General features: G+C 40.9%; 2 protein-coding genes across 5 annotated transcripts in view; both read left to right on the forward strand.

The window, feature by feature from the left end:
* Positions 1–4,978, forward strand: part of TAOK2 (TAO kinase 2) — a 45,624-nt gene extending 40,646 nt beyond the window's left edge. For all 3 annotated transcript variants that reach the window (XM_087893870.1, XM_034419677.3, XM_087893871.1), the window contains exon 20: positions 602–4,978. In XM_087893870.1, the coding sequence (XP_087749996.1) occupies positions 602–1,105 (504 nt within the window). In that variant the 3' untranslated portion in view covers positions 1,106–4,978. The remainder of the gene's footprint in view (positions 1–601) is intronic.
* Positions 4,979–5,532: 554 nt separating this feature from the next.
* On the forward strand, positions 5,533–16,527 carry LOC117666761 (uncharacterized). Of its 2 annotated transcripts, none has more exons than XM_034419671.3 (7): positions 5,533–6,051; positions 9,986–10,163; positions 12,333–12,519; positions 12,800–12,881; positions 12,979–13,057; positions 15,419–15,493; positions 16,098–16,527. In XM_034419671.3, the coding sequence occupies exons 2-7, from the start codon at positions 9,993–9,995 to the stop codon at positions 16,215–16,217; spliced, it is 714 nt and encodes a 237-aa protein (XP_034275562.1). In that variant the 5' UTR covers positions 5,533–6,051; positions 9,986–9,992; the 3' UTR covers positions 16,218–16,527. The 2 variants fall into 2 exon arrangements, with proteins under 2 accessions (XP_034275562.1, XP_034275564.1); XM_034419673.3 differs by having other exon boundaries at positions 5,545–5,896.
* The last annotated feature ends 2,031 nt before the right edge of the window (positions 16,528–18,558 follow it).

Genomic DNA, 18,558 nt, shown 5'->3' on the forward strand with positions numbered 1-18,558 from the left:
ATAGTGCAGTACTGCAGGCTACTTCTGCTGACTGCCGGCTGCCTGCAATTTGGCAGTTCAAAACTCAGCAGGCTCAAGGTTGACTTAGGGTTCCATCCTTCCAAGGTGGGTAAAATGAGGACCCAGATTGTTGGGGACAATATGCTGACTCTGTTAATCGCTTAGAGAGGGCTTTAAAGCACTATGACATGGAATATAAGTCTTAAGTGCTTTTGCTATTGCTATTAAGCGAACTCCGCTTCTCCCAATAGCTTTGTCAGAAGCCAGCTGGGAAGGTTACAAATGGTGATTATATTACCCCAGGACAGTGCAACTGCCATAAATACAAGCCAGTTGCCAAGTGACCAAATTTTGATCACATGACCATGGGGATGCTACAATGGTCATTAAGTGTGAAAAACGGTCACTTTTTTCAGATCTGCTGTAATGGTCACTAAATGAATAGTTGTAAACTGAAGACTATCTGCGGCGTATCTTTGTTGGCTACCAAGTGAGACAAAAGGGCTGTTTCTCAATGCTACTCTGGTATCCAAGCCAAGTGTGTTTGTGGATTCTTGCACTTGAAGTCACGATGCATTTTTTTCCCCCTTTCCTTGTCCAGATCGAAGAGGAGATGTTGGCCTTGCAGAATGAACGCTCCGATCGCATCCGCAGCCTCTTGGAGCGCCAGGCCCGGGAGATCGAAGCCTTCGACTCTGAAAGTATGCGTCTGGGATTCAGCAATATGGCGCTCACAGGCATTCCAGCTGAAGCCTTCAACCAAGGCTACACGGCCCCTCCTCAGCCCTGGCCCTCCCGCCCGGTTCCCCGCAGCGGTTCCCATTGGAGCCACGGGGTTCAGAATACAGCTGGTGCTCCTCATGCATGGAGGCAGCCTCCCATGCTTGCCCCGCCCCCTTCAGCCTGGCTTCATCCCCCTTCCTCATCTCCCTCCTCCTCTTCCTCCTCCTCGGCTCCTGGCGGCCGTTCCAATGTGGTCATGCTGAGAAACAGCCCCCAACCACTGCGGCGCACAGCTTCTGGCGGCCAGTCGGACCAGGGCATCAGCCGTTCAGCCAGTGTCACTTCTCACATCCTCAACGGGTCACATTTTTCCTACTCGTGAAGCGATTGGTAGAGAACAGGGAGACTTGGCTGGAGGCAAATGGGGGATTGGCTGGTGAAAAAGGGAGGGAGGCGGGGCATGTTATCCGGGGGTCGATAAGTTAAAAAAACAAAAATGGGAGAAGCTGTGAAACTGGACCACAGTGGAAGGCTCTCGGTCATCATCAGTAGCCTTTGAGTTGTCAATCACCAGGAGAAGGTTGGACTGTGAGATGGAAGGTTGAATTCTCGTCCTCTGGAGCATAGCTGGTGCCTCCTCAGATCGTGGTTTCCTATCCCATACCAAATGGATAGAGACATCGAAGCTGCAAACATGATGTTGGCAGTCTATTCTTGTGTCCCTGACGGCTGTCGGTTGCTCCCCCAGCGTCACCACAATCTGTAGATGAAGACAGACCAAGAATAGTGTTCCAGCAATGGAGATAAAGTTATCTCTTCAGGGTGTGGCTGAATAATCTCTTCTCTTGAGAAGAGAGGGTGGGGAAAAGAAAAGAAAAACACTCCCACAATACAACAAATCCAGAATTTTTTAATTGTGCACTGTGGCTTGTTTGTGGGTGTAATTGGAGCTGCTGCAGCCAGAAACCCTGCTTCTTCCTCTCCAAGGCCAGAGGTTCCTTGAAGTCAGCTTGGCTAGTGAGAGGAACGGACAGGCCTTTGAACTGGAGAGAATCCTGGATTTGCATTGATGGTGGGGCTAATCTGCATGCTTAGAAATTTTCAGAGTGACAGTGAAGAACTTTGCATCCTGGGCGCAGACACTGGCTTTTGTTCCTGCCCAAATTCACAGACAGGAGGAGATGACAGAATTTAATCTGCTTTCTGTGTACCTTCCTTAACATACTCTAGCCCAAGGACGGGAGAGGGAAATGTATAGGACAGGCTACTCTGGGCTCTAAAATCTGCATTGCCTTCTCTTTCTCAATCTGGGGCCTACTCCAGCTCTAGAAACTCTCTTGGCATCATGCTGGTCCCACATGATGGGGAGAATAAATGGGTTGTCAACTCTTTCTATCCCGATCATGATCCGAATGTAGATATTAATCAGTGCCCTCCATCCACAACCCCAATGTCTGTTTTGAGATGTGGCCCTAAGCCCACCTTAGTCTGGGGATCATCTGTTAACGGTCAACCCTTAAGCTTATAAACATAGTCTTTCTTCCCTCACTCTCCTCTCTTATGGAAGAAGCATCCAACAATTTTTGCAACAAGGAGCTTTGGACTGGAGCTCTTCCCAAACATGCACATATAGCACATTTAGTTTCCTGATCACAATTTAGATCTCTGGAAGAGATTTAGCTTAGTGCTTATGCAACTAACCTTTATATGAAATTACCTCCTCCGAGTTGCTTTAGATGCAGTTTGCCCACTTTATAATTTTCAAGCCTTTTTGTCTTTTCCACATTTGTCACAGTCTTGGCACCTTCCGTTGCTCATGTTAGCCTCTTCCAATCTGCAGCTCTGCAGACCAGGGTTCATATTTGCATGCAAGAGATTTGGTTGCAGATTTCAGGAAGCCAGCTGAGTCAAGTACTTTACTTGGTTGGCTCAGATTGTACACAGTGCCATTGTCATCTCATTTCTTCCTCTGTTCCTACACATTCTCCTTCTCAAGCCATACATCCGTTCTGAAAATTACAGAATAACCCAGTATGATCAAACCTCAAGGCTATCTATCCAGGGAAGATTGAGATCAGGGACCACTTGACCTTAATAAATGATTTTGAAGACCAGCTATCTCTACTCTGGGCTTAAAGAACAGGGCCTCCCTTTCCTCTGAAAGGCAGGCAGATTAATTAACCTGAGAACAATCAGGATGAGACAGAAGTGGTCCCATCAGCCGATCGAAAGGTTTTCAAAATCGTGTATCTATCTTATTTGGCGGATTTGCCTGAACTTCCTTGGTGCTCCATCCAAAAGAAAGTCTGAAATTAATATTGTGAAAGGGTGTGCATTTGACATGAATTAGAGATCTAAAACCCAGTTTCTTTCATGAGAGCAAGTTAATCTGGCAGTGAGGGTCACTTGGGATTCATTCTCTCTTCCTGTCCCCTTCCCCACTGAAGTCTAGAAACCGTAACAGTCTTCATCAACCTGATGTTCCCCAGATAAGTTGGACTGCAACTTCCATCACCCCCAGCCAGGACGGCTAAAGGGAATTCTAGCTCAACCTCTCTAGGGGGCATCAGGATTGGCAAGACTTTTGTAGGAAGAAGGTTTTTGCAGTTCTTGCAAAATGAAGCGTGGGGGTCATGTTCATTCACAACACTGAAGCATTTGAATTTTAAACAATAGTTGTACGGTGGGCGATATTAGTGTCTGCCCCAGGAGATAGTCCTTTTCTTCTAGCAGTTAATCCATTGGAGAAGAATGCCAGGATCCTATGCGGTGACAGCAGATGTGATTGTGAATTCTCCTCTTTTAAATTGCAAATGGGAGAATTCTGAGGAAATTAAAATGCTCATTGGAAAAATAGATGTCAGATGGCATCTGAGGTAGAATTTCTGAGACACTAGTTTTGTATGCTTTACAATTATTTTCACTATTGGGGGGGAGGCATCTAAACTAGGTAGACACTGACCAGTTATTAAAGTGAGCAGAAGTGAGGATTTCACCAGCTCCCCATCTGCTGTTTATGTAAATAAGGCTCAGATTAGCTAGGTGCAGGAGGAGAAAAACTGCCCACTTCGCAGAAAACCACTTTTTCAAGTTTCTCAACCTTATGAAATGGGGAGTGGAAGAGAAATAATGCTGGCACCCTAGAAAGAGACACTTGTCCTAATAAACAGGGAAGATGTTTGTCTCATTCAAATGTGGGCTTCTAAAAACCATTCAGAGCAGTTGGACGGTATTGCAAGGTATCCCATGTGCAAAATGAGTAGAAGAGCCCAAATCTGTGACGGCAGACTAGAAGATTCTTGGAAGGGCCAAAGAGTCCGTCTTCCTCCTCTTAAAAAGAGTCACACTCGTGAGGTTTTGCTGTTCTTGCACAAGAACCTGAAATTTTGCCCACCCACCCCCAGTGCAAGGCAGCCAAAGCACATCTCCCCTCTCTCCTTCTAACCAAATGTAACAATTCTCAAATCCCCCACCTCTTTTTTTTCCCTCCAAATCTCCACAGTGCTCCTTCCCCCAACACAATCCTCGGGCCCAAAGTTTGCCTCCACTGCCAACTTGTCTGGTGGATTTTTCCCAGAGCCCTCTCCCAGATTTGGCAAGTCCATTTTCTACTTGAATCAGGCCCCCTTTGTTTAAGAGGGGAGGGTGGGAGGGAAGAGGAGGAGGAGAAGGAGGGGATCTTTGATGACTAAATGAAGATGTTCATTTAGTGATTTCTTTCTCCTGCCTGCCTGGGACTGAGAAATGGGGTTACAGGGAGGGATACGGCTGGAGGGGCTTGATGTATTATAATAATCCTTATGTTTCTAAAAAAAATAATCTTTTTTTTTCTGTTTTTGGTGCCATAACTTTCCCCATGTACAGTTTTCCTCTTCCTGGTTTTTTTTGTTTTTGTTTTTGTTTTTTTTTGTTTGTTTGTGCTGCCCCGCTCACCCCCTTTTCTTTTCCTGTCTCCCTCTGTGTGGGTGATTAAAAAATAATGTGAGTGTGTGTATGTATGTCTTTTTTTATATATGAAGAAAAATGTTGCGGGGAAACTTAGACATATGTGTCCTATGGAATGTATTAGAAAATAAAACACTTTTTAAAAAAAAAAGAACGGGGAGGGGTGGGGAAGCTTGAATCTTACATAGGAGAGCAAACGTGGAAGGAAAACACAAAGGTGGAATTGGTTGCTCTCTAGAAGGCTACCAATGGGAGAGGCTTTGGGCAGGGTGAGAAATCTTTTAATAAAAATGTTGAATATTTAAAAAAAGAAGAGTGTCTTGTCTTTTTTCTTGGGGAGGGGTGAAGAACTCCAGGGTTAAAGCAAGTTTCTTCATGCCAAGATGCTAAAACTCAAGATATCTGTGGGTTGCTTGGTGCTCTCTGAGCTTAGCTGTCTTCTTGTAGACCTTTCACCACCCAATTAGATAACATCAGGAATGCTAGAAGGGAATGGGTTTGCTTCTAGCACTGATTATGTTACCTAGCTGGGTGATGAAACGTTTGCAAAAAAAGACCCAAACTCAGAGAGCTCCAAGGGACCCACGGTTCATCCCTGAACGATGAATATTCTCTACTATTGGTATTCAGAAATCTAACGGCAGCACATTTCAACTGCCCTTCCTTGTACGGTTCTTAGCCCTAACAGGTTTCTGTCCTACCTTCAAAGCATGAGCTTGTTCCTTTCCTTTCTAAAGTACATTTTCTGACTCACAGCCAGCATCATGGAACTGCTGAGTCTCTGCAAATCTGTCCTGTGTGGCAGTTTGCAAAAGTTTGGTCCTCTTGCTTTATAAGGAATTCCGTCACCTAGCAACTGGATTCTGGAAGCATTCCCATGGTAACAGCATCCCGGCAGTTTGGCGAGCAACAGGAGACACAGCTTGGTTTCATTCCACCTCCCACACTGGGGCACCTGAGGAGGAAAGGGCTGATGGTTTGTGTTTGAGTGGGAAAGAGGGCTTGTGTCTACATCCAAGATAGGTGACTTCACACGTTTCCCAAACACAGATTCTTGATCCTCCCTTTGCAGCCAAGCATCTGGGCACGGCCAAAGTCCTGACTTTCTGTTCCATTGGGCCCTTGAGAAAAATACCAGATGTTTGAAACTGCTGTATCTTTGTCATAATATTGCGGGACAACAGGTTCAATTGGTGTCTGTAATCAGATTTGGGAATCTGAATTTCAGGTACGGCATGCAGACTTTGTGTGTGCATGGTGGTGATGTGCATGTCACTTCAGGATAAAGGAGGATTTAGCAGCTATCTTCCCCTCCTAGACAGCAGAAAATCATAACTCCAATTAATCCTCAGATCGGGATCCAAGCTGCAAGATTTCCAAAAGGTAAACGAAGCACAGAGTACAGCCAGCTTTTTCTATTTTCTGGTAGTGGTTCAAATATCTTTGTGTAGCAGCCAGAGGTGTGGTCAAAGTATGCAAGGCATGTTTTAAAAAATAGATGGGAGCTGGCCTCACCATGTTGCCATGTTAACTTTTTTTTTTTTTTTTGGCTATATTTTACAGAAGCCCCTAAGAAGTCCTTTCACCCTCACCAGTTACCCTCATTCACCCACTTTCCTTTTATCTAAAAGCACTACAGAAGCAAGCATCCATTTACAATGTAATGTTACTTATGCAATCTGCAAATAATTATTTTCTTCTTCCATGGAACAAATAATTGTCTAAAAGTGAGCGCAAGTGATTGATTTTTAATTATTTTTTAGTAAACATATCGAGCTTTCTGACCCCAATTTCTAAATTTTCTATAGGATTGCTTTTCCATTTATTTGTTTCAAGAAATTGTAGGGCCACTCATTTCAACAAAATTACTCTGGGTGGCTAGCGATACAGAAATCATAAAATTAAACAAAATAGATTGAAAGCAGGAGAATAGAATACAGTGTGATCAAGAGTCCAAGATAAAATTCTCACAGTAATAATAGCATGTATGTATATCAGGTTTTACTAACTTCCTGGCTCCATTGTCTGGGCATCTCAAAGTTCTCTGCTGCCATGAGGACTAGGAACTTGTTTTAGAAGTAAACCCGGAAGATTCAGAAACTAATTTTACAGTACTTCATTTCTTTCTGGGTAAGGACAGTGCCGAAGATAATCAATTTTTCTTCTCACTTTGAAAAATAGCTGGCAATATTTTAAAATATTGGGGGTAGGGCAGAGGGACAAAAAGCAAACAACAAATAAAATTTCAGTCAGCAAGAAATGGAAACACATGCAAAGATTAGATAGCTACATTTCAAAAGCTATGAAATACCTAGTTTTTAAAAAAACTAATCAAAAATCATTTTTCAAGTTGACAAAAACAGAGTTGGGTTTAGCGCCAGTACTAGAGCTCTTAGCAAAATTCAACCTTATTCCTTCCATAGAATGAACTGGCCAGGATCTCCTTGGTCCCTTCACTATTAAAAGATGAGGGAGAAACCTAATTTTGGAGGCCCTTGGTTGATGCTCAGAGGCCTATAGCATCTCCATTCAGTTGCAAGGAGCAAAGTCAAATGATTCCTGCTGATGTTTTGTTGCATGACTCAATTTCTATGGCCAAACAGCTGCTCCTTAATGCAGGATATACCGTATTTTTTGGAGTATAAGACGCACCGGAGTATAAGACGCACATACCTTTTTTGGGGTTTTTTTTAAAGGTTTTTTTTAATTTATTAGACAAACACACATACAAACATACAATGTATTTTCTTTGAACAGAGTATTTGGCTGGTTCACAAATTTAAACAGTGCTTAGTCATTTCAATTAAATTTACAATTTCTATATTTCCTTTTTGCCATATTTATTCCTCATCTATTTTTTTTAAAAAAAACAATATTACCCTTCATCCTCATCTCTAATCTTAATCAAATTCAAATTTTCCCTTCTATTCTATATTATACCCCTTCCCATTGTCATCTATTTTTATATCCATCCTCACATTGGTTAGTAATATTACATTGTTTAATACAAATTCAACATTTTAATATAAATCAATTAGTTATATAACTATCTTTTTTGTATATTAATCAACATGAACATGAATATTCCAATTATTTCCATGCAATTCAATTTCTTACAAATCAATTAATTATATTTATCAATAATAATAAACTAAACAATTTCCCCTCTTATGTTACTCATTTTCACATCTTAAAATCTCCCAATAACCCACAAAGTTTTGCCCATATAATCCTCCAAATCACAACTTAATCATTTCTACTTTCATCACAATATATAATTAAAAATATTTCAATCATTACAATTTCCCTAATTAAATTTAAAAATGTTCTAGCTGCTATCCAAGCTACAATTTAGTCCTTTTTTACTTTCACCACCATATACCATTAAAGGTATTTCAATTGTTACAGTTTATATTTATTCATATTTCTAAAAAAAAATTAAAAATGTAATTTAATTTAATTTAATTTATCACATTTCTATGCCGCCCAACTCTCGAGGGACTCTCGGCGGCTTACAGCAAAAATAATGTGAACAATGAACATAGAAAAATTATTAAAAAACATTTTTAAAACATTTTAAAAACATTAAAAGCCCATGCACACCATTCATGGCCGGATCTCGCAAGATTGTAACAGCGAGATCAACGGCCCCAGGCCTGCTGGAAAAGCCAGGTCTTCACCGCTTTCCGGATGGCCAATAGGGTGGGGGTAGTCTGGATCTCAGGAGGTAACTGGTTCCAGAGAGCTGGGGCAGCCACAGAGAAGGCCCTCCCCTGCGGGCCCACCAGCCGGCATTGTTTAGCTGACGGGACCCAGAGGAGACCAACTCCGTGGGATCTTACTAGTCGCTGGGAGTTATGCGGTAGAAGGAGGTCTTGAAGATAGCCTGGCCCTGACCCATGTAGGGCTTTAAAGGTAATAATCAACACCTTGAATTGTGCCTAGAGACCAATAGGGAGCCAGTGCAGCACGCGGAGAATTAGTGTAATGTGGGTGTATCTGGGTGCACCCACAACAGCTCGCGCAGCTGAAAAACTTATCATTGTCTAGATTTCAAAAATACAAAGACAAATATTCCAATTATTATTCATTTCATTTTTACAATCATGATTTCCCATTTATTTCTTACTACTATTCATATTTCAGTTCTAAATATGTATAACATTTTTCTCTTTCATTTCTTTTTCTCCCTTCCCATTTTTATTTTTGCCTTTTTCTTTCTCCTTTTTTTTTTTGTGTGTGTTTAAAATCTTGAACTCTCCTCTTTTGCCCTAAATTTCCCATTGTTTGTACCTACCTTTTTTGGTGAGGAAAAAGAAGAAAAAGAAATCTCCCTCTGCCTCTGCCTAATTTTGCCTCGCTACAGCAAACAGCCTGCTTTACTTTCAGTTTCGTTTTCAGCGTAACTTGATTAGCACAAGGAAAAAAAATCTTCTCCAGCAATTTAGCTCTTTGCAGCAAGCAGCAGAGCCTTGTGCAAAACAGCTGAGAGCAAATCAGCTGAATGTCGGGAGGCCGATCTAATCAACTTGTGCTAATTAGCCTATGCTGAAGCTGAAAGGAGCTGTTTTTTTCTTGCTGTTTGCTTGCAAGGAGGTAACTGCTGCAAGGCACAGGACAAAGGGTGGGGGCCAGTGGGTGGGCAGGGCTACATTCAGTGTATAAGATGCACCTAAATTTTCACCCCCTTTTGGGGGGTAAAAAGGTGCGTCTTATCCTCTGAAAAATACTGTAAGTTTGATGCAGGAGAGTACAGAAATCCTGATGCTGGTTCTTTGCAGCAATGCTATTGGGGAGAACTGTAACAATAGCTAAACCCAGTTTCAGTCTCTTTAGACTTCAGACTAAATGGTGTTAGGGAGGAACAGAGGCTTTTTCAAAGGGAGTGCCTCAACAGTAGAACATTATAAGAGCCATGGTGGTTTCAGTGGTTAGAATGCAGTATTGCAGGCTAATTCTGCCAACTGGCAGCAGTTCAACCCTCACTGACTCCAGATTGATTCAGCTTTCCATCCTTCCGAGGTGGGTAAAATGAGGAGCCAGGTTGTTGGGGGCAATAGGCTGACTCTGTAAATGGCTTAGAGAGGGCTGTGAAGCAGTATATAAGTCTAAGTGCTATTGCTATAATAGGTATGGCTGATTCATTCATTCTGCTGACAGGCCTTATTTTCGTCTCAAAAGTTCTCCTTTGACAGCCCTGGAGAAGAAAAGTTCTCCCTTTCAGCCTCCATTAAGCTTTCATCTAACCTTCAAGATACATCTCTTTATTTCTCTTCTCCCCTCCTCAATCCCCCCCCCCAAATCCTTTTTTTTAAAGATCCAAAATGGAAAAGAGCTCCGATTTGGAGATTAACAGTCCTCCTCAGTCTGATAAAAGTCTTCCGGGAGGTTTTGCCCCCAGAATCTCCGAAACCATGGCTGAGCTGCTCGTCAACACCGTGGCTGGCACTGCCCAAATGGTCCAAGTCTCTGTAGAAGCCCAGAAATCTGCCCAGGTACTTCCGGTTGACTTTTCAGCCCAGCCCTAAAGAGGGAGTCTGTGGAAGTGAGAAATTCTCTCTCTTGTACAGGTAGTCCTTGACTTAGGACCACAATTGAACCCAAAATTTATGTGGTTAAGTGAGAAATTTGTTCAATGAGTTTTGCCCCATTTTACGACTTTTCTTGTCACATTTGTTAAGTGGATCACTACAGTTGTTAAATTAGTAATACGGTTGTTAAGCGAATCTGGCTTCCCCATTGTCTTTGCTTGTTAGAAGGTTTCAAAAACATGATCATGTGAACCCAAGACACTGCAACCATCATAAATGTGAGTTAGTTGTCAAGCATCCAAATGTAAATCACACGACTATGGGAATGCTGCAATGGTCATAAGTGTGAAAAATGGTCATAAGCCACTTTTTTCAGTGATGATGTAACTTTCAACGGTCACTAAGCAAACTGTTGTAAATCGAGGACTACCTTTAATGAGGAACTATTCAAAGTTTTTTTTAGTCATGGCCCATCATAAATAAAGTTTAAAACCATAACGGTTTAGGGATAGTATTCGACTTATGACCGCAATTGAGCCCAAAGTTTCTGTTGTTGAGACATTTGTTAAGTGAGTTTTGTCCCAATTTGCAACTTTCTCATCACATTTGTTAAGCGAATCACTGCAGTTGATAAGTGAGTAACCCGGTTGTTAAGTGAATCTGGCTTCCCCATTGACTCTGTTTGTCAGAAGGTCTCAAAAGGGGATCACATGACCTTGAGACACTGTGCAAAAGGAATAAAAGTCATTTAATCATAAGCCAAAGCTGTCCAATCCTTCTATCCCTGAAACCTATTCATAAAAACAGTAATACTGAAATGAGAAAATAATTCTGTGCAGCATAAGAGACTGGAATATAGGCGAGTCCTCGACTTATGACCAGTTGCTTAGCAACCATTCAAAGTCACGATGAACCTCCCTTGTGGCTATTTGCGACATGGAACTGAAGCTCCGACAGTCACCGCACTCCTTCAGTCACATGACCAAACTTTGGTTGCTTGGCAACGCAGCCACATTTATAATCCTTTGCAGAGGCCCAGGGTCCCATGACTGGTTTTACAATGGTCATAGCAAATTACTGGTTCGCTTAACAACCTTAGTGTTTTGCTTAAAAACTGCTGCAGAAAATTGAGTCAGTCACGTGACTGACTTGTTTTATTACCATCGTGATTTACAACCTTGATGGGCAGGCTCTATTACAGTCATAAGTCAAGGACTACCTATATAAATGTCCATATGTGAAAAGCAGTATGAGTGAAAGTGCAAAGGTGAAAGGGTTAACAATAATCCAATTTCAGGGAGTCCTCGACTTACGACCACAATTGAGCCTAAATTTCTGTTGGTAAATGAGATGGTTGTTAAGTGAGTTTCACCCCATTTTACGATCTGTCTTGCCACAGTTGTTAAATGAATCGCTGCATTTAAGTTAATAGCATGGTTGTTAAGTGAATCTGGCTTCCCCATTGAGTTGGCTTGACAGAAAGTGATCACATGACCCCAGGACTCTGCAACCATCACAAATATAAACTAGTTGCCAAGCATCCAAATTATGATCATGTGACCATGGAAATGCTACAATGGTCATGTGAAAAATAAGTCACTTTTTTTGTGCTGTTGTAACTTCAGTCATGAAACAAATGTTGTAAATCGAGGACCACCTGTATATACAGGTAGTCCTCGACTTACGACCACAACTGAACCCCAAAATTTTTGCTGTTAAGTGAGAAATTTGTTAAGTGAGTTTTGTCCCACTTTACAACTTTCCTTGCCATGTTTGTTAAGTGAATCACTGCAGCTGTTAAACTAGTAACACAGTTGTTAAGTAAATCTGGTTTCCCTTTTGACTTTGCTTATCAGAAGGTTGCAGAAAGAGCTCAGGTGTCCCCTGGGACACTGCAACCGTCATAAATATGAGTCTGTTCTCAAGCATCCGAATGTAAATCACGTGATCATGGAGATGCTACAATGGTCATAAGTGTGAAAAATGGTCATAAGTTACTTTTTTCAGTGCCATTTTAACATTAAATGGTAACTAAATGAATTATTGCGAGTCAAGGACTCCCTATATATAGGAATAGTCTTCCATAGAAAATCATAGGGCTCCAAACTGATCTGTCTCCCCACTTTTTTTCAGCTAGCTTGTTTCCATGCAGAGCACGCACTGACCCAAGCCCGTCTGAGCTACATGGCAGCAAGGGGTCTAGCTGAGCGACTTTTGGGATTCTTGAGCCCCCCTGATTTTCAGGGACTCTTCCAGATACTCTCACAGCCCCCCATGCCATACTCTGAATTTTGCACTATCATCCGACGGACAGAAAATGGTAAGCAGTTGTTCACCATTGCTACTTCCTCTTACTCTGGAGTAGTACCACTCTACTCTCTATCTACTACTTAATAGCCCCCACTCATTCTCAAGAAATTCAGGTCCTTCTAAACCAAGGTTTCTCAACTTTGGCAACTTTAAGGTGAACAGACTCAACTCCCAGAATTCCCCAGGCAGCCTTAGTGACTGGGAAATTCTGGGATTTGAAGTCTGTTCATCTTAAAGTGGCCAAGATTGAGCAACACTGTTCTAAATGCATCTCTCTTCTTGCCTCCCAGCCCTCCTACACCCCGTTCTCAAATGCAAGCCGGGATTTAACGTGGGACGGGAACCTAGACCAGCTTCTGAATGCAGCTGCCAGTAAGTGACTTTGTGGAAGGAGCTGGGGATCAGGGTTGCTTATGGAGACAAATCTCTGGCCTACCATTTCCAGCCTGGTTCAATCTTCTTTTCCCAGACCAGATATTACAGATGATGGTCTTCAGAGAAGGTTTCCTGATCTCCAGTTCTTTAGACCCTGTTGTGTCAGCAAAGCGGTAAGTAAAACACATCCATGCAGACTTGAAAACTTCTGCAGTCCAAGTTTCATTTTGTAGTAACTGAAGAGTAGGGTTTGATTGCAAGTGGAGCCAATAGAACCAATCAGATGACCAGTGTCCAACCTTGGCAACTTTAAGACCTGTGGACTTCAACTCCCAGAATTCTCAAGCCAGCATGTTGGTTTGGGGAATTCTGGGAGTTGAAGCTCACAAAGTTGCCAAGGTTGGATACCCCTGAATAAACTCTAAGATAGAGAGCGAAGTTCCATCTCCTTTGTAAACCATCAACATCTGAGAGTATTAATTATATGTGCAAGAAAGACATTAGGCATGCTATAACATGAGCAGTTCAAACCAGCTGGAGAGATAGTCAAAACTTGATTGTATTTGAAGTATACATCAGATTTGTGGAGGAAATTAGACAGTCCTTGACTTACAACCATAATTGGGACCAGAATTTCCATTGCTAATCAAGGCAGTTGTTAAGTGAATCACACCTGATTTTGCCACCTCTTTTGCCATGGTTATTAAGCAAATCCAGCTACCCTGTTGACTCTGCTTGTTGGAAGCTGGCTGGGAAGGTCACAAATGATGATCACATAACCCCTAGATGCCGCAACAATGAGAAATATATACCAGATGCCAAGCACCCAAATTTTGATTAAATGATCATATGGATGCTGCAATGCCTGGTCATAAATGCAAGAAGGTCATTTTTTTTCATTGCTAATGTAACTTTGAATGGCCATTTATTTAAGCTATTAAAATAAGAAAAGCACTTTATTGGAAATATATAGTGGCAATCAGATTTTTTTTAAAATAGTTGTAAGTCTAAGACTACCTGTACTATGGCTTTCTCATCAATGGAGGTTAGTAGAAAGGAGAGGTGATCTGTCCTACCAAGTGTTCTCCAGGGTGAGCTTTGCAGGTTCCTATTTGGAGCATGAGATCAAAGGCCAACAGGTTTGAGAAGGCTATACGCAAATTGGAAGAATGCTTGATGGATGTGAATCACCTTTTAAATACACATTGTGCCTTGTTAACATAAATAATGAGAAATTTTAAAAAGAATTTCTCTAACCAATGGGGAAAATATTAAGTACAGTTAAACATGAACAACAGTGAGGTTCTTAGCCCAGTGTGCCCTTCACCAATCCAAGATAGAAAGGTAGATTATTTATGCATAAGTAAAAGCGAGATCTCCCATGAATACAAGGTGAGAAACCCCTTAAAGAGGGGGGGAAATCACTTTAGATACACAAACGTATTGGATTTGGAATGTGTTCTTCAATTGGCTAGCATCATTTGAGTCATCAAGCATTTGGAAAGCAGGCTTAGTAACTTTATATGTACCATGTAACAATTCATATCACCCTATAATATTCTTAGCATGACCTTATTATAAGGGATGTGTTTGCCATAGTATAATGAGTTTTCAGGTTATTAAATTCAGCTTTCTGGGCAATTTCTATCTCTGGCCAGTGTAATCCACATTCTTACTTCCTTACTTCAAAAGAACTTCTTCTTGTGCCATATCCGTTATCAGACATTGGCGATTGTGTTGGCGATCCTATTTTTATCAACAGCACGAAAAAATGCTGTTGAGTTTTGTCCAAACCAGTCTCTTAGATTTGGAAGCCATGATCTTCTTGGCTTCCTGGACCTCCTCTTCTTCTGCCTGGACCTCGTTTGCCTTCAATTTTTCCCTGGAGGATTAATGAAATATCCCGTATTTTTCATCACATGTCCAGAATATTCTAACTTTCACTTTTTCAAAAGAACTAGAAACATTAGTCAAAGGTGCTCCTTGTTACTCAAAGAAGCCTCCGTCTCATGTTCTCAGCAGTAGGGATCCATGATGAGAACTGACATAGTTTTATCATAAGAAAGGATTATGGACACAGGCAAAACTAGAAATAGGAACTAAATGGAAACACAGTTTAACTATGATTCCTTTAATAAGTGATGATTAACTGAGTTCATACAACAAGCCGTAAATCAAGAACAGACTGGGGTCTGCTTTTTGTTTTACATCACATATAAAGAATATTTACTGTATTTTTGGGGATAAAATAGTCATTGCGATTACATGAGAATAGATTTGGTGTTCCTCAGCATTTATTCTGTAATAAGATCAATGAAAAAAATAATTGTGTAAATAAATTGTCTTGAATGAATTTTCAGGAAGCTGTTACTCTGAATAAAGTGAGGCTTCTATGGTTGGGATATTTTCAGAAATTTATCAGCTGAACCCTAATAAAAGTTGATTCAGGAACAGCTCAGATCCAAGGACCAAGAGGGATCATATTCTGTAGCTGATCCTCATCCCAAAATTTTATTTTTTTCCCTTTATCATAGAATGACTATGGGACAGATGAAGAGGAGAATCAGCCATTGGAGATTCAAGACAGAAATCCCTCACACCACAAAAAAGTAGGGCTCCATTTTCATCTAATTTCCTAAATTATGAAATGCAAAAATGTTAGCTTGAAAGTTTATTTTCCTAACCTCTGACTAAATGGCATTTGGGAGGCTACCTGTGGAATAAAGATAGCATGCTAAAGCCTAAAGATTTCTTACAATGCAAACTTGAGAAAACTAGAATGTTCTTTCCCAAATATATTAAATGTATCTCTAGTAACAGGATCATACTTCTTGTATTTCATCTGTTTCTGATCCCGTTATTTACAGGAGCCTCTGTTTATCATTTCTATATAACCTGAGTATATCCGCCAATCTTCTTTGTAATTAATTTTGGTATAAATGAATTAATTAAAAAAGAAAACAGAACAAAACAAAACAAATAAAAAACTCAAACCCAATCACTGGTTTTCTATGTTGCTACATCCCAGTGCCTCTTGGAAAGGTGGCAACTCTATTTCTACTCAGTCTGATCCACACTAAATCTCTGGTTTTCCCCACTGCTTATGATCAGGGTCATGAGACTGTTTGCCAAGAAAGAAAGAAAATAAAGAAATAAAACCTTCACTTCCTCCCCTTCCTACACTGCAGCTCCCAATCTGTTGTCTCTCACCAGGTTGAGTGCAGCAAGTTTCTGAGCAAAGGGACTCTCTGCAACACTGCCCCCCAGCAACAGAATTTGGACAACGACACCACCAACAACCAGCCAGAGACCACAGCTAAGGATACTGGATAAGCTGCCCAGCTGTATGTGCTGTATGTTCTAGGTACAATCCAAAACAATCAGCTTGAAGTCCACTTCCGTTCCTCTCTACAAGACCTGAAAGCAAACTAAGGGATGCCACTTTTAATTATTAGTGGTCCAGCATTATTGCAACAAAGGTTGAGCTGGACAGAATGGCTATAAATCGTTTGCATTTCCTTCCCAAGAGCCATTCCAGGTCAATTTTGACCCAATCTAAGAAGAGATATGAAGAACCTCTCAGGATTGTTACCTCTTCTCCTATCAAATAAATATAAATAAAATATAAATGAGACAAACCAAATTCTAGCCGTTGCTCTTTTATATATAGCCAGAATATTTATTTTTAACTATTTTGGTGATCAAGATGCTTATTTTAGTATGAAAAACAACGAAAATAAAGATTAGGAAAGGGTAAAATGAAGTGCAGGATAAAAAGAAGAAAATAAAAAAGCATTGACTTTTGACTCTTTCCAGTACAAGTAGTCCTTGATTTACAACCACAATTGAGCCCCAAATTTCTGTTGCTAAGTGAGAGATTAATTGAGTTTTTCCTCATTTTACAACCTTTCTTACCACTGTTGTTAAGTGAATCACTGCAGTTGCTAAGTTAGTAATAAAGTTGTTAAGTGAATCTGCTTTCCCCATTGAATTAGCTTGTCAGAAAGTTGCAAAAGGTGATCATGTGACCCTGGGATATGGCAACCATCATATATATGAGTCAGTTGTCAAGCGTCATAAGTATGAAAAACAGTCAAGTCACTTTTTAAAATTCTGTTGTAACTTCAAACAGTCATTAAGCAAACTGTTGTAAGTTGAGGACTATCTGTAAAATAAGATATTAATTACAATTACAGCCTTAACTTTTTATTTATATTTATATTTATTTATATTTATTTATATTTAGTTACAACCAGCCATTTCTATAACTACACAATTATTCAACGTTCACGCTAACATCTATGTTTCATTTTTTCCTTTCTATTTGAAGCATAAAGTTTGGAAGTGATCAATCTTTATTGTATTTTATACTGTAATAAACTTTAATAAAAAATAAGTCTGGGAGCATGAAGGCATATACATTTAATAATATTTGTTAGTTTGAAAAGTGCTCTCAAACTCTATGTGGGTTTTGGATAGCATAGACCAGTGATGGATAACCTTTTTGCTGTCGCTTGCCAAAAGCGGGGGGAGTGTGGGGAGGTTGTGTGTGCACATGCCCACACCCATAATTCAATGCGCTCCACCCCCCTATGCTCCCCTCGCTTTTAGCACGTGATGGTATGGTGGGCCCAGTAGTTTATTTATTTATTAATTTGTTCAACTTGTATGCCGCCTTTCTCCGAAGACTCAAGTAGGCCTGTTTTTTGCCGGCCCCAGGCTCCAGAGGCTTTCTTGGAGCCTGGGGAGAGCAAAAACGGCCTTCTCCTCCCCCCCAGGAGGCCCTCCGGAGGCCGGAAATGGCCTATTTCCCTACTTCCAGTGGGACCGGAGGCCCTCAAGAGGCTGGAAATGGCCCATTTCCCGATTTCTGTTGGGCCCGGAAGGCCCGAAAATCAGATGGCCGATGCACGCTGGAGCTGAGCTAGGGTAATGCTCACGTGCCCACAGATATGGCTCCATGTGCCACCTGTGGCACGCGTGCCATGGGTTCGCCATCATGGGCATAGACTAATTCAGTTCTTTTTCTACAATGTCAACTATTTGGTTGGTAACTGTAACAGAGGCCTGAAACTACAGCATTCACTACCAACAGTAGGCTGAATGGCTAAAGTGAATGAATCGGTTCAGTCCTAAACTGGTTTATTTGGCCTTGGTTCAATATCTAGTATGAAATCAGCCAATTGTGGTTTATTTAAATAACTATAATTAATCAAATTGCTTAGTATAATGAACATATCCGGCCAATCTCTTTCTTTCCCAGCTGTTTTCTCATTATACTGTGATTGGTTGGTTGGTTGGTTGGTTTGTTAATTATCAGATTTTTATTCCACCTATATTACTTTGTAACTTAAGTAACTTAAGTATGTACCGTATGTTTGCCATTTTAAGTAACTTAAGATGACAAACATACATAATCCTTCACCTCTTCTTCCCCACAACAACCATGTGAAGTTGGTTGGGTTGAGAGAGAATGACTGGCCTGAAACCAATTGTTTATTGATCGTGTAGGATTATATAGGATATTTAGATCTAGATGTTTAAAAGGCTTATCTAGTCATCTTCTGTTCTTCTATCAGGGCACCATTTGACAAGAAAAGTCACATTTGGTGAAATTTTCCAATGTATACATTGTATTCCCTCACCATGTATTTTAAATCAATACGCCTGAGGA

The sequence above is a fragment of the Pantherophis guttatus genome, chromosome 4 (assembly GCF_059756535.1).
Source record: "Pantherophis guttatus breed Tessera chromosome 4, ASM5975653v1, whole genome shotgun sequence".
Lineage (NCBI taxonomy): Eukaryota > Metazoa > Chordata > Lepidosauria > Squamata > Colubridae > Pantherophis > Pantherophis guttatus.

Bases quoted from the DNA above. Each gene is read 5' to 3' on its own strand.
- LOC117666761 (XM_034419671.3), top strand. From the start codon at position 9,993: ATGGAAAAGAGCTCCGATTTGGAGATTAACAGTCCTCCTCAGTCTGAT. The intron at 12,520-12,799 runs GTAAGCAGTTGT...CTTGCCTCCCAG, and splicing joins CATCCGACGGACAGAAAATG to CCCTCCTACACCCCGTTCTC. The intron at 12,882-12,978 runs GTAAGTGACTTT...TTCTTTTCCCAG, and splicing joins GCTTCTGAATGCAGCTGCCA to ACCAGATATTACAGATGATG.